General features: G+C 49.8%; 2 protein-coding genes and 2 long non-coding RNA genes across 5 annotated transcripts in view; 2 read left to right on the top strand and 2 right to left on the bottom strand.

The window, feature by feature from the left end:
- The window catches only part of FBXO47 (F-box protein 47), a 10657-nt gene extending 3071 nt beyond the window's left edge, over positions 1-7586 (top strand). Inside the window, exons 3-10 of the mRNA XM_068660874.1 lie at positions 713-789; positions 1610-1687; positions 2391-2499; positions 3406-3582; positions 4177-4323; positions 4944-5086; positions 5480-5639; positions 6483-7586. Coding sequence (XP_068516975.1) covers positions 713-789; positions 1610-1687; positions 2391-2499; positions 3406-3582; positions 4177-4323; positions 4944-5086; positions 5480-5639; positions 6483-6595 — 1004 coding nt within the window. The 3' untranslated portion in view covers positions 6596-7586. The remainder of the gene's footprint in view (positions 1-712; positions 790-1609; positions 1688-2390; positions 2500-3405; positions 3583-4176; positions 4324-4943; positions 5087-5479; positions 5640-6482) is intronic.
- Positions 1-11107, bottom strand: part of LOC137844458 (uncharacterized) — a 25208-nt gene extending 14101 nt beyond the window's left edge. For both annotated transcript variants that reach the window (XR_011089904.1, XR_011089903.1), the window contains exons 1-2: positions 10971-11107; positions 7513-10526 (exon numbers count right to left, since the gene is read on the bottom strand). This is a non-coding gene — a long non-coding RNA (uncharacterized lncRNA). The remainder of the gene's footprint in view (positions 1-7512; positions 10527-10970) is intronic.
- LOC137844463 (uncharacterized) lies at positions 8305-12432 on the top strand. The gene is made up of 2 exons (XR_011089911.1): positions 8305-8443; positions 8624-12432. It is a non-coding gene; the product is annotated as an uncharacterized lncRNA (long non-coding RNA).
- LASP1 (LIM and SH3 protein 1) overlaps positions 12052-15032 on the bottom strand; it is a 27593-nt gene continuing 24612 nt past the window's right edge. The window contains exons 5-7 of the mRNA XM_068660853.1: positions 14724-14880; positions 14451-14557; positions 12052-14155 (exon numbers count right to left, since the gene is read on the bottom strand). Coding sequence (XP_068516954.1) covers positions 13982-14155; positions 14451-14557; positions 14724-14880 — 438 coding nt within the window. The 3' untranslated portion in view covers positions 12052-13981. The remainder of the gene's footprint in view (positions 14156-14450; positions 14558-14723; positions 14881-15032) is intronic.

Here is a 15032-nt window from a genome sequence, read left to right as displayed (position 1 = left end):
TGGATTTGTTTGATTAATTAACAAGCTCTCTCTATATATTATCCTGGTAGAAGTTTTTGAAGAGCAAGCTGTTAACCCATTTTTGTAATAGTTTAGAAAAAAAAAAAATGCTTCTTAACAAACAGCTGTTCCACACTATAATGAACTCCAGACTTTGACGTCCTAAACACATACCATTTCAGCCCTGCATAGGAAAATAATTTTACCTCTTAGCTATGTTTTACATTAACAGAGTTTAGAATATTTGCTTTTTAGAGCATGTGGTTATGTTGAAAAAATTTTGGAAGCTCAGCTTTCCATGATGTAAAGGAAAAGCGGATTTCCCTGGGGGACTGTTAAAAGAGGTGCAACAAGCAACATTTATTTCCAGTATTTTTAACAGCTGTAACTCTAAAAGCAATATAGTTATTTTAACAGGGATTAGTTGTGACTAACAGTGACTCTAAGACAACATAACAAACAAGCCACGCTGTAGGAAGCTTACATACTTCCTGACAGCATTCCTTTTGTCAAAGGTACCCCTGCTACAAAGCATACATCTCTTCTACAAAGCGCAGCTTACTGTTACGTGCTGCTCTTTTTGCCTCAGCATCTTCTTTTCACTGGTGAGAAATGCATCACGTGCACGTGATGTGAATGCTTAAGGTAATTCAGAAGTGTACGTGCCGTGTATGTGTACTCATAGTGGTGTGTGTATTCGTTTTGTTCACAGGATTGTTGCTTAAAAGATGCACACTTCTATTACCTACAAAAGATAGGCTAAAGTATATACACAAGATACTCTCAGAAGTAAGTTCACATTCCTTTCACTAGAGCTTTGATCTGCCACTTGCATTTCTATAAGGTAATTTTTAGTGGAATTGTCTTTTACTGTCCCTTTGCTGGAGTTTATTAACATAGTATAATGAATTCATTGATTTGAAGTCAGTCTCTTCTTAATAATAATAATAAAAAAGCCTAAACCAGCATATTGAACATGAGGCTGTTCTGGGATTTTTTTTCTGAGCAGCAATGCTGATTTAAGCAGTTCTTACATCCCCTTCTGCCACCCTATAACAGATCTGTCCCTCTTCCCCCGTCTCAGTTGAGCTAAACAGGTTATTTGTGGCACTACATGGTGAGTTACATCAGGAAACTGATGGAGGATGAAAATCTGGGGTGGGGAGGAGAGTTGGAGGTGATTTGTTACATCAATCTTAGCCCCAAATCTGCTGTCCCCAAATGTCTCAGCTGGACTAATAAAAGATCTCACTTCTTCCCCAAAATATTTTCCACCTCATATTCCAAGATCAGATGTTAACTTATCTTCATTTGCGGATAACTAGAAATATTGTGGTGGAAGAGCACAGCTCTCCATAGAAATCTAAATCTCCTGCAAATAGCATTGCTCTTCTTAGACACCTTTTGGCCACCCATTTGACCCTGGTTTTGAAATTAAAGCTAAACTCTCACATACGTACTGAACGCGTTGCCTTAGACAAAAAGAGAAGGGACTCCTTCTGAATGCCCATGATCAGTATTGATATACACAAGGAGTACTGAGTATCTTCAGTCTCAGGAATTTCTTTATGGTCAGTTACAGTAAGTTACTAATATTCTGTGCTTATAGGTTTCCTGCTTTAAAATTAATGGCTGTCCAAGTCCTTTGCATTGTTTAGGATTACAGTGCTACGGGGTATTTTTACAGGTATGGTATCTTTCTGGAGAGAAGGCAAGTATCACAAATATAAAAGAAAATTAAAGTAGTTTTATAAATTAATTTGTGGTTTTGCAGTATATTCAGAAGACTGTTTTAAGGTTTGGGGAGGGGGGAAGGGGTATTTATTCACTCAGTTCTCTGGATTTCCTTTGTGGTTGTTAAAGTTGCTGATTTGACTCTGGAGAATTCCTTGGTCTGGATTTCACTACCAAGCAGTCTGGATTTTGATTAGTGATTTATTATCTAAGAGGACATTGGAGAAGGGGAGCATTTTATTGCACAGCTTCGAATTCACAAACCAAGAGGAGAGATCGTTTAGTTTAAAAGTAAAGGATAAGACAATCACTTGTGCCAGGACATTTGTCTTTGTAGCAAATACAATTGTGTACTTTTCCACATAAGATTCAAAAAATAAGATCTTGGGCCTGAATGTGGAACACTGTTAGAGGCTTTTGATTTTTAAGTACGACCTCTGGTACAACGTACAGCACCCCTGTAGCAGTTAATGGTTTCCCTACACTCATCGGGGAGATGCTGTGCTGGCAGCCACACTCTAGGTGTGCCATCTTCCCTTTCTATTCTTCTGATAAATTGTAGGACAGATTTAATTTATCTAATATGAGAAATTGCATTGTGATCTAAATCTATGGCTCAATCCATCTATTTTCCGCCTTTCTTTTGTAATTTTCAGATCCTAACAGCAGGCTGGGATGAACTGGAGTGTCACCGGGTTTTTAACTTCCTCTCTGAGCTGAGCAATTTACCCCGTAAAGTACAGACAGTTGTCAGCAGCAAACCAGGTAATCATCAAAGCAGACAAAGGTCTTACAAAATCAAACTGCACTGTCATGGAGAAGGCAGAAAATGGAGCTTGATTACTGCAAACAAGATGCATCTAGATTTGAGAACGTTTTAGTTCAGCTGAGCCTTTTAATACTGCTCCTTTCCTGACTCATACGTATGTTGTTAGCTCCAGCATTATGCAGAAAGTGGCCCTTTTAAAGTAAATGCTTTGCTTTCATATAGGTAAATACATTTTTTTTCCCACCAAAAGCAAAGCTAAGTGCTTTTGCCTTTGACACATATCCTATAGTGAAGAAAGTTTTCTTGAGATCTTGTGTTTTGTTTTAAATCTTATTATTCCATTATCAAACCAGTGCATAAGTTATATATAGAGAGATAACAGCAACATGGACTGGAATGTCTCCTGCTGTATAACACTGCCAGTGAATCAATGGGAAAGCAAAAAAGATAGAAATGTGGTAAAAAGTTAGGTTTAATATTTCTGAAATACTACAGTGATGTGGCACATGCCTCTCAAAAAATTCTTAAGTTAGCTAGCACAGAACCAGGCATTTCTGTGCAACACTTTATACTTGGCCATTCACACACTTCCTCCTATTGCTGCTTACTGATGCCATCAAAGAGAAAAGATCAGAGTAACCGAAAAAACACAGCTGAGAGCCCTTGAATGCATACATGAGATGCTGCAGAAAGGTACCAGGGGGTGCATTGACAGAATCTATGGCCTGAATTACTGCAATGTATTCAAAAGAGCCAAACTCAGGAAGTAACAGCTGAGAATTTTATGAACCCCTCAGATGTTCTTGGGCAGCCTTAAGAAATCCCTTCTCTCTTTTCCTATAAAACGTTTATCTGTGTTGTACAAGGCTTAATGGAGCTATATCTACATTCTTTTTCCCCAGGAAGTGCCCGAAAGCTGGAGCTGCGGGTAAGGTTATTCTGTCGTAGCGTCTTCTTGAACCACTGGATTCATCGAAGTGATTCTGCATTTTGGTTGACTCGTATTTTAAAGCCATGGCCAATGGTTAACCAAGCTCGCCTGTTGTATATCATCTTTGGGCCAGTGTCCTCTCTTGACGGTGAGTAGTTTCAGGGATTCATTTTCAAAGTTTGTTCCTTGAGAATGAGATTTCCCTGTAGGATGCAGCATTTCTGAATACTGGACTTTATGCAAATAACCTGTAATTGTATTGCCTAGAAAAAAATCCTGCTGGTTAACCAGACCTGACCAATATATGTGTGCATATATATATGTATGCATAAGATACACATCCTCTCTGTGTGCACACACATATATATATACACTCATATACCAAAAAATAAATAAAGTTACAATTCAAGTGAAGAAATGGTACCTCACTTCCTCTATTCTCCTGTATTTAGGGTAAAGTTAGCTTGAAAGCACCTCAAAGTAGTGTCTGCTTCTCCGAATAAAAGCCCCTTTCTCACTTAACTGTTAAACCAGGGTTTCTTTAAATCACTCTGTGGTTCATGCTGCAACTACTACTGTCCCTATTAAATGACAGATGGAAAAGAATCTCACTGTCACAAAGGCTGAGTTATGTTACCTGAAGTCCCCTCCCCTGACTCTGCTTTAAGGCCCAGTTTAGCACCTTCCTTGCTTAAAAATATTACTTTGTCACTTAATAGCAGTTGTGATTAATATTGCTCAGGACATGTGGTTTGGCAGAAAATGATAGAAGGACCAACAGATGAGACCAGTCTGAAAGGTCTAGCAGATGCAATTAAACTGCTGTATGATACAGAAGCTAGAGAATGGACAGCAGACGATGTTATCAGTCTTGTGGATGAGCTGTCAGGTGTGTTTTTGCCTTTATCATTAATCCATAGGATTATATGCTCGTGTCCTCCAAATCTGGCAATAATTGTGTTTCAGACACACGGGTGCCTTGGGAAACTGACTGCAATATTCCTTACAGTAGCTGAGGTGTGACTGGAAAAGTCATTACACTTGGAAGTCAGGCAGTAGCTGGGGAAGAAAGAAACCCAGCACTGGTTGTAAATTCAGGCTTTCCCCATTGTGAAGTATTTTAAGAATCTATGAAGAACCTTAAAATTCGAATCTTGTGTAACCATTATGAAGGAAACATTGCCCAGGCTGGGTAAGCCAAACAATATTTGTTCTAACTGAAATTCTACAGAACAACGTTAATGTTTGCACTGAAAGTTTGTTTTGGGTGAGATCATATCACAGAAGCTATTGTGAAGAGCTCTAACTGTAGCGCTAGTAAGAATTGCTTGTGTAACTTCATCGCTCTGTATTTCAGAAAGTATCTCCTCACAAATTCTGGTTAGCTACCAAAGACAATAATTTATAAATTCACATCTTCCAGAATGGTTTTTAATGGCACTCCTTCCTTTATAAAAAATAGTAATTAAAAAAAATAATTAATAAAATTCTCTCTATTTTATTGCAAAGTTGTTCCCCGGGAGTGGCTCATGGAGAACAATGCTCGGCTTCTTATTCTGAGTGGAAACAACATCTGCTTCACTTTCATGGCCAGCAAAGCTGTGAATGGAAGAGCATTTGAGTTAGCCAGACTTGTGGTCTTCCTGGCTTTGGTGAGTACTACTGAGCAGGGCCTTTTGTCTTTCTACACCCTGATTTGCTTTCTTAGACTTGAAAACTGTGTCCCTATCTACTCCTACAAACCATGACTAGTCCAGCAAGAGTCTTCATTCTCTTTCACCCCCTCCAACACATCTCTGCAAGGTAGCAAGCCTACTCCCAAGGAGAAGTATCACTAGCAAAAGGCCGAGAAGTTCCTCCATTAGCATGCCAACAATAAAAAACAACCTGCATGTCCTCAAAACAAGCCTTAATTTTCCAGAGCATGCCTGCAACAAATTCAGTCATTCATTAGAATCAATAGTTAATTCTGAGATTTAATCTTGTCTTTTAAATTGTCATACTCATCACAAAGAGCGTGTTCTAACATTTCCTGTGTACATCAGGTCTGTGAGAAGGATCTGTACTGCATGGACTGGGCAGTAAAAATGATGCAGAAGGTCTGCAAAGTTTTCAGCACTCCAGGGGAGAGAAACAACTTCCTGCAGAGCGTGGAGAACGCCTTTGCTCATATAATCATGGACATGCTACAGGCAGTACTGTCCGGTAAGTCTGCAGGACTTTAATCAGGAGCTAGCACTGGCCAAGGCATCAAGCAACACAGTTAATGTGGCATAACAACCTGCCCTCCATCCCTGCCCTTCCAAGTAGAATGATACTGGAGTGCTTGAAGTTTTTGACATCACATAGCAATCAATCAATTACTGTAATCAGGAAAGGCGTTTGTTTTATCTGGTCTTGTCACCTTAATCACAGTGTGCATCTTTCCAAGGGATGCTAAAAGCATCCCCTGGGGCAGTTTCAAGGCAGGCACTATTTGTAGAAATGAGCGTGCAAGCAGCCAGCGTGAACACTCACCCATAACTGCTAAAACACGTAGATACACTTGGGGTGGGGATAAGTTGCAGAGACTCAAACTAAGAGAATCCTACAGATGGTGAAACCAACAGTCCTTTAAAAATACGTCCCACCAGAGCACGGGGCCTGAGCCCTTTCAGGCTGCTCTAAACACAGGCTTTGAGCAGCTGCCAGCCAGCCTGTTCAACTCAAGGAGCTGCAGTTGCTCCCTGTCCACAGCTTGTCAGCCCTGATAAGAACTCATGACTGATTACGCTGGCAATCTGTACAGCTCAGTTAGGACAGATTTTTGTCTCAATGCACAATTGGTCTTGTCCATCTTTGGACAAACTGATGAAGGAATTTTGGAGAGAGTCTCCTGCGTTATTCCACAGCTGTCCTACCACCAGGTGCAGTAGCTGATGCCTTATAAATCTAAGCAGAAGTTGCTGATTCAACCTCTGTTTAAAACACTGAAGGAATAAGATTTAGCTTCAAAGAAGCCATTTAGTTTCACTGACCATTCTTGACTGTTTTTGTTTGTGCTCACAGGGGATCGTGATGAAGAGGACATCAGCTTTTTGAATTTATTTCACCTCATAAATGCACAAGCTAACTTCCATAAGGAAATCCTGTACCTGACCATGAGAAGCAACAGCGTTTGATGCTCTGAATTGTACAGACTCTCGCTCTACTCCTGCTGGATGTCTTTTCCCTTTCTTTATTTTTATTTTACTTTTTTACGTTTGCATAGCAGTGCCTGGTTATTTCTCGAATTTCTACCCCAGTAAGAGCTGGAGTGACAGCAGGAGAAGCTAGTGGCATACATGTCATAACAGCTGAATGAGCTCATGGAACGTACTGGGGGACCTCTAAGTGTTCAAAGCAGAGTTTCACACGTCAGGCTCCTCTGAGGCTGTGTTCAGACGCGCTGAGGAAGTGGGCTGGGGGCCTTCGGTTTGGGAACATAAACCGCATTCTTTTCCCACTGTGTATGTTTGCATACGCAATAAAAGTAACATGGTTTTCATATTTGATGCACATACACATAATAAAGAATGTTATCTTAGGTCAGAACCAAAAACATTTTGATCTTTTAATTTTGTTTTCTCTTGGGAATCCAAGGAGAAAAAAAAAGAGACAGACATAATTAGAGAAGCACAGCTACATTTTTTTCCAGTTTGCCTGGGTCTCTCTCTCACTAACTCTTCCATTCTGTGACAGAAGTGCTCCATAGATTGTACGTTCAGTTTTGGCAGAAAGAGTTGATTCGTGAAAGCAATTTAACTGTTTTGATTAAGTAGTTTGATTTTTCTTTTCCTTCAAACTCCAGGTGCCTTTTAACCAATAAAGCAGAAGAAACTTCAAATCCCTCTCCCCGCCTGCTGTAGTAACTGAACTGTTAACGTGTGTTTGCCTTTCATAGGACCTAGCTAAGTTGAAGAGAAGTTAAATAAATACACATAGGCCAAGGTCACCATTTCAGTAAAGTATATAAATGTTTGCTACTTACAAAACCTTTGATTTTCTGCTATATTGCCTTCAAAACAAAAATACATAATATGTAATAAAACCCACTTACTTTCCTGTGCATTGCTTACAACACGGTTATTTTCTTCATGTTATCAAATACTCTTCTTCTCCACCTGAACGACTTTCCAGATGTTTTAGCGTTCCTTTAGGACTGGATTTTAGCTGCAGATACCTGTGATGAGCTTCTGAAAGCCTGGCTCCAACCACAGGAAGCAGCTGAAGTGATACCAATTTATCTCAGCTGCCCTCACTTGATTTCGTCAGTAATGAGCTGACAACAACCCTGTGATGATTTGCTGGGAAGTTTGAACTTTAAAAACTCCTGCCACATTTTTTGAATAGACAATTACAGAGAGGATTTGTCTACATTCAGGAGTGGCTACGGGAAGTAAATCTGCTGAGGATCTTTGTGCTGTGCCGGTAGATGGCAGAGGTGAAACCTTTCCCCGAGAGCAGGCGTGCCTGCCAGCAGTTGCTCACAACATCCCTTTTTTCTAGCTGTTTGAAGGTTATGTGGGAGAGCACGCTGCAGCACCACGATTGTGCTGTAGCTACTTCCAATTTGTGAAGTGAGCAAAATGCAAGAGTCTTTGTCTGAAACCCTCTCAGTGAACTGAGTGCCCCCAAACTGATCGCTAACGATCTCAAAATCCGAGGGAAAACAGACTTGCAGCGCACGTAGCCAAGAAGCAGCTGAGGCGGAATGCTCCAGCCCAGCTCGTTACCATCCCTCCCCTTGCAAGCAGCACTCGCTACCAATAAATAACCTCAGCAGATGAAATTCGGAATAATGGAGCAGAGCCTTCAGCCGCCGCATCTCCTCGGCCCATTGTGTTTCTCGCGTGTGATGCTGCTCTGCCGTGCAGCGACACAAAGAGCTGCAGGACGGGTGGGGGTTCCCTGTGTCCCTGCTCCTGGGGCCGATAAATTTCAGCCCATCACGAGGAATGCCATGATGCGAGCACAGCGATACGGGAAAAGTAAGTTCTTTGAGTCACTGGCAGCAGGCGGCACGGATGCAATGCCAGCTCTGCCGGCACCAGCTCGCTCCTGCAGCAGATCCTCCAGGAATGCGAGTTCTGTGTAGCTGCCAAACGTGAATTATTGATGGCTTTATTAGTTATTATTAATCACTGCTCTTTTTCTTACGTACACAATAGCTCAGCAAGCGTTTGGCGTTCGCTTCGGATTTCTGCAGCGTTCACACATGCGCCAACGCTTCCACCAGACGAGGACTTTCCTTCCCCACGGATCAAAGCCCACCGGGGCAGAGCGGTACTTCCCCAACCAGATTTGTCTGAACTGGAAGATGACCCCTGCAGCATCACCACCTTGTCACCTCCCACAATTAAACACCGCTGGGCTAACGGCATCCAGGTGGGGAGCCCCAGGCCACACAGCTGGAGCGGTGACAGTGACACTGGAGAACCCGGTGCGTCCTCCTCCACCGCTGATTTCTAAATGGAGCCAACAGCACCCCGCTGGGATGAGAAGCAAAATTCCCCCTGTGCTGTTACCGCCCTGGTCAGACTGGGACTGATCCCGACTGCAGCTGGAGCCGTGGCCTGGAGGACCGAACCCGCAGTGCTCCGGCTGTCCAAAATCTGTCGTGGCCGTCTGTCTGTCCGCAGGCACCTCCCCAGCCCCGCTCAGCCTCACACCTCGCAGAGCAGCTGCTGGTCCCCAGCACCGAGCTGGCTGATGTGGGGCGATGGTTATGCAGAGCTGGCTGCTTCATAAGGCCCTCGGAGGCGAGCGGAGCGCTCGGAGGAAGAGAAAATTATTGTTCCTGGTTTCACACTCAGCTGAGTTTCCATTCCACGCATTCCTCCTTACTCACTCTCCCTTAATCACCGCAGATGTTGACATCAGATACAGGCTGACGGAGCGGAGCTTAGCGAGAACATGACTTATGTTTGAAGAAATTCCTCCCAGAATATTTCAGGCTTCTGATTTTCGACTATATTTGGTGTGGAGCGAGCAGAAGCTGCTCCGGCATTGCGGGGTGCCCGGGGCTGAGGCCGCGGTGCCCAGACCGCCCTGGGAGCCGCAGGCCAAGCCCCCAACCTCGCGTTTCTCTGGGATTTTTACCAAGAGGAAACCAGCTGGCAGCACCGACCTCATGCAGCGTTCCCGACCCCACAACCCCTCTCCTTTCTGTGCCTCATCCTCCCCAAAGTCTCACCCACCAGCTCCAGTGGGCCTGCGCTGGGCCCTGTCCTCTGCCACCCACCCCTGCTGGTGCCGGGGGTGAGGGATGGGGCACTGGCGGCTGTCCCCGATGGAGGTGTTTCAGGTGTTTATTGTTCACAAGGAAAAAGTGCTCTGGGAGAAGCCAGGGCCCCGAAAACCTCATCCTCTAGGAGGCCGACACACACGGCCTGCCAAGCGTCTGTGCGTGGAAATCTCCCACAGAGATTTCCATCGGATGAAAAACGTTTCTTTGGTGCGCTGAGATGAACGGAGACCTCGGGGAGGTGTGGGGGGCACCTGAGGGAGGCTGAGCCCCCATGCAGCTGCTCGGGCACCCTCCGGGCTGGGTCAGGGACCCCGATGCCTCCTCTGTGGCTGCCCTCACACCACGATTTTGCCACCTCCTCGTCCTCCTGCAGGATGCCCGGCACCCCTCCGAGGAGTGGGGTTTGCCCCCCAGGGGCAATGGGACGCATGTTTCGGCTCAGTACAGACACCACAGCTGCGCTCGCCCCCTCTCGTGTCATTCCTCCTTTTTATTTCACCTCTTTGAATGCTTTTCCCAAAAAAAAAAAAAAAAAAAAAAAAAAGTGCTTTCCAAAACAGAACCCAAATCCCGGACCTTGGAAGTGCTCATCCCAAGGGGCCAAGCCACATTGGGGGGGGGGGGCAGGACCCTTCGCCTCCCTCCCGGTAGCATCCCTCAGTGGGGCAGCGGGCGTGTGGCGTCCCCCCCCCACCCCATCTCCCCTCCGTCACCCCCCAGCAGTGCCGCCCCCGCGCTGCTCCCTCCTCCGGCGTGGGGAGCCGCTCGCTTGCGAGGGCTGAGGCTTTTCCAGAAGGATCCGAGCGAGCTGAGCCGGGCAGCAGCTGCGGGAGAGAAAGGAGATGCTCGTGTGAGCTGCGCCCCGGGATGGGGGGGCACACGAGTGAGCACAGGCAGCAGCAGCCCCCCCCCCAAACAAGCACAGGGAGCCCCCCGGCTGATTATGGGGGGCACCAGGACCCCCCCAGCTCCTCCACGCTGATGCAACCCGGATCGCTCCTTGCGTCTCCCCAGCGCTGTTCCGTTTCTCCCCCTCGCGGGGACAAAAGCCGCGGGAGGGAAGGGGCCGAGGAGCCCCCCCAGGGCCTTGGAAACCCAAGGCCGGTGCCCTGCTGCCAGCACCCAGCAGGGAAAGGCTGCGCTGGGGCCCGGCTGCTGCAGCCAGGCAGGGGGAGCAGGAGCTGACGGCAATAATAAATAAATGATAACCCCCCCCCTTCTCCCCCCCCCCCCCAGCCACGTCCCTCCCCAGGAATCAAAGCTCTCACCTGCACCGTGTGCTGCTCCCCAGGCTGCTGCTGAGTCCCCTTTCCCCCGGCATCTCTCTAGAGCATGTAGATGATGTAGGAGAGGATCACCAGGCCGACGATGGCGAAAAACATCAGGATGAAAATATCCAGCATGGTGAGCAGGCAGCCGGCGGGGCGGGGGCTGCCGGGGGCTCCCTGCCGGGCACAGCAGCAGCAGCAGCAGGGGGATGCTCGGCACGGCGCTCGCCGTCCCCCAGCCCTGCTTGGGGTGGAGGTGACACCGAGCTGCCCGAGCCTCTCGCCAGCAGCCGGGGAGGATGAGGAAGGGACGAACGCGCGCGGTCAGATGGGGCTGCAGCCTTGCACGGCTGGAGGAGCGCTCAGGCAGCGCGCAGCGGGCTCCCTGGAGGCAGCAGCTGCCTGCAGCGGGGTGGTTTCGCCCCTGCTCGCTGCTGCCCGAACCTCATTGCTGGGGGTGCCCACGGGAACATGACCGAAAGGGCCCAGGATTTATTTGGGGGACAGAGCAACGAGGAGCCTCCTTCTCCCAAAGTTGATGTCGGTCGCCTGGGACCGCATTGAGCGCTCAGGTTTTGGAGCCCAGCACCCCCGGGCTGTAGCATCCTCGTAGCATCCTTTGCTCTGTGTCCGAACACCCGCCTCGGTGCTGTTTGGAGCGCCATGGCTGTCAGTGAGCAGCAGCAGCAGCCACGGAGCCTCAGTTTTATTTTTTCAGCTCGTGCTGTGGGTGTGCAGAGCATCCTTCACTCACCTTCAAGGTTTTTTTTTTTCTCCCACCAGCAGTAGCTGGGGAATGTCACCTTTGTGGGTCCCCGTTGTGGCTCTGGGTGCTCTCCAGGTGGCATCCGATGGTCCCTGCGCTCAGGGAGCCCCCCCAAACACCAAGCACCCCCCTGGCCTCAAGAAACTGCACCCAGCGACAGCGGCACCCACCCCAGCCAGGCAGAGACGAGGACCCCAGCACCCACAGCCTTCCCCTGCCCCCAGGCTTCCCCCCCCCTCCAAATGTCCCAGGGGGGCAAGAAAATGGGTGGAAAACGGAGAGAAAAGCAACCACAATTAAACTCCGGCACAATCGGCAGGTAAAAATTATACTTTTATTTTCGAGTAAACCAGGAAGGAGAATCAATTGGTCTGCTCCATTTGACAGCTCGCTTAAAAAGGCCAAATCATGTTTTATTCATGGATGCTCAACCCGAGGGGAAGGAGTACACAAGGACAAACCCCAATCAAGCAACGGATCCGGAAGAAAACACGTTCTAAGCTCAGCACCGAGATGCAACCGGGGAAGCAAAGATGGATGAGGTCTATTTTACACATGATGAGAAGCAATTTAGCTTTTAATTCTTTTTTTTTTTTTAATCATTTTATTTATTTATTTATTTTAAATACAGGTTTAGGTGCTTTTCAGCTATGAAAAAAGGCAAAAAAGTGCATAAGTTGAGAGAAAAGGCAGAAATCAAGCAGTAAGAGGTTTGTTTCCCATGGCTGGGGGAGAAAGGGGCAGGGCAGGGGCAGGGAGACTTAGGACAATGGTTTCCAGGTAGCATTAAAAAAAGGTCCGTATACCAAAACGTCATCGCCTGTGTTATTATTTGGTCCATTAAAAAACGGTTTATTCACATTGACACTTCCCCCCCCCAGCTCCCAGACAAGGACGTGATTAAGAACAGGGTGAGCAGGGAGGGACGCGGGCTCCTCCGCCCCCTCTCCCCGACCCTCGGGCTCGCTCATTTTAGCACCGACCGGGATTCCCATCCCGTTGAGCCCACCCCGGCTGCCTCTGGGGTCCCCAAAGGGATGGATGGCAGTGCCAGGAACCCCGGCCACTCTCCTCCCGTTGCAGCCGGCTGGGAAACGAGCCAGGAGCAAGATGCTCGCCTCTCCTGCTGGGGGGGCTCTGGCCCCGCTGCGCCCCAAACCCCGTCTCCGGTCACCCCAACCCTGCAACCCGGTGTGCTTTGAGAAAGGGGACTGCAAGCAGGAGGCACGGGGTCCTCTCCCACTCCGTGAGGCCGTCCCCATGGACGTGGCCCCAGAAGGAGCCAAGGAATGTCTGAATTTGGCCATTTTGGTCCCTCGGGGCAGGAGCTCCTCGCTCCTCCCTCCCCGCGCGCAGGTTTCCAGTTATACCCGTCCCTGCTCAGCCCCGGGACCCCCGCAGCCCAAAGGAGAAGGGGACGGGGATGTGCTTTGAAATTTTGGTCCGTGATGCGATCCCAAGTCAGCGGTGGCCCCAAAAGCCACCGCCGCTGGGGACCAGTGAGAGGTGGGGGGCAGCGTGGGGGCTCGGGGTGCCAAATCTCCACCAGGGGGGACAGGCACCGGGATGCTCCCCAGCACGGTGGCAGAGGGGGAAGAGCTTCCACGCTCGGCCCAGAAGAGGCACAGGGATGGGGGCTGATCCTGCCGCCTCCCCAGACCATCTGCCTGGTGGGTGGGGGGCTCAGGAGGGTCCCAAAAGCCCCGCAGCAGCGAGAGAAAAACAGGAAGGGTCCGACTTGAACCGCAAACGTTCTTCTGGTTCATCCATCCCGGTGCAAGGTGGGGGGATTTGGTCCCAGCAGAGGGTCTGCTCCCCCCTCTGCACCAGATCCCAGCGACCCGGCTGCTTCCCCCAGCCCTGAACTGCCCGAGCACCCAGGAGGGGGGTTCCCCGGCTGGCACAGGTGCCCCAGCCCCTCCGGAAGGCTAGAGAAGGGGGGAGACTGAGGGAGAAGGAAAGCGACGGCCGTTTGGTCTCCTGAGCCCCCACCATCCCCTGCAGACAGTCCCTCAGTCCCGACAGAGCGAGAACGAAGCTAAAATTGGCAAGAGGAACCAGAGGCGGCTGCAGAAACACAAAAGAAACCGAAACGTCGGCTCCGGCAGGGCACGCTGGAGAAGGGGTGCTGGGGGGAGAGGGAGGGAGGGAGGAAGGGAGGGAGGGAGACGCACACACACACACACACACACACACACACTGGGGCTGGCAGGGGGGGGCTGCACGCCCCGTCCCCTCCCGCGGCTCAGATGGCCTCCACGTAGTTGGCGGGGAGCATGCCCGTGTCGCCCGTGCGCTCCACCGTGCCGTACATCCACCCGTCGTCGATCTGCTGCACGTTGATGATGGTGTCGCCGTCCTGGAAGGAGACCTCGTCCTCGTCGGCCGCGTTGTAGTCATAGACGGCGCGGAAACGCTTCTGTGGGGAGAGAGAGGAGGGTGGGTGGGCACGGGGCTGGCTCCAGGAGGGTCCCACCGAGCACCCCCCTCCCCGGGAGCTGTGCCGGAGCCAGGATGTCCTCACTGGGCACCAGCGAGGGATGCTGGTGGCAGAAAGAGCCACGGAAAAAGCAAGAACCCGGCACCCACGGGCACCTTCCGAACGGCTCCTCCCCTGTGGGCACGGGGAGCAGCTTCCCAGCAGCAAGCCCTGACCCTCAGGGGATGGAAAGCGGTGGCGGGGAGGGCGCGGTGGAGCCCTGGGGTGTACTCACCCCCCCTCCAGAAGGAGCATTGCGCTGCGTGGAGGCCGGTGCCGCGGGCTCCTTGTAGCCGTAGGACTGAGACGACAGCTGCTGCTGCTGCTGCTGCTGCTGGTAGACTGGGAAGGAAGGATTGGGGATGTCAGGCAGAGCTGTGGCTGGGCGCTGGGCTTCGGGGGGGGCACACGAAGCTCCCCAGCGAGGGCGTGCAAGGCTCTAGCAGCCGACAGGGCTGGAGGGGAGCGGAGCAGAGCTGCCAGCCCTTGGCGGAGCCCTGCGCCCTACCTGGGTTGCTGGGCTGGACGTGATGAGACGGCTGCTGCTGCTGCTCTGCGGGTCTGCGGTAATTGGTGCTTTCCTGCGAGTTCCTGCGCTCCATCTCGGCACCCTCGCTGGGGCTGGGGCCCATCCTGCTCCTCTCAAACTCTTCGTGGTATTTTATCTGCAGGGGTGGAAGGGACAGAAGAGGTCAGAGCGCAGCCTGGGCAGCTCTGCAGCGCTGCTCCTGTGCTGGCCTTGGTCCCCCAGTGACTGCAGCAGACACCGGGAGGCTCCCCCCTCTCTGCCCAGAGAAAGGAGCTTTCAGGATCCCCA

Source organism: Anas acuta, chromosome 25 (genome assembly GCF_963932015.1).
Source record: "Anas acuta chromosome 25, bAnaAcu1.1, whole genome shotgun sequence".
NCBI classification, from domain to species: domain Eukaryota; kingdom Metazoa; phylum Chordata; class Aves; order Anseriformes; family Anatidae; genus Anas; species Anas acuta.
Note: the sequence above shows the minus strand (reverse complement) of the source record. Positions and strands in the feature narration are given on the sequence as shown.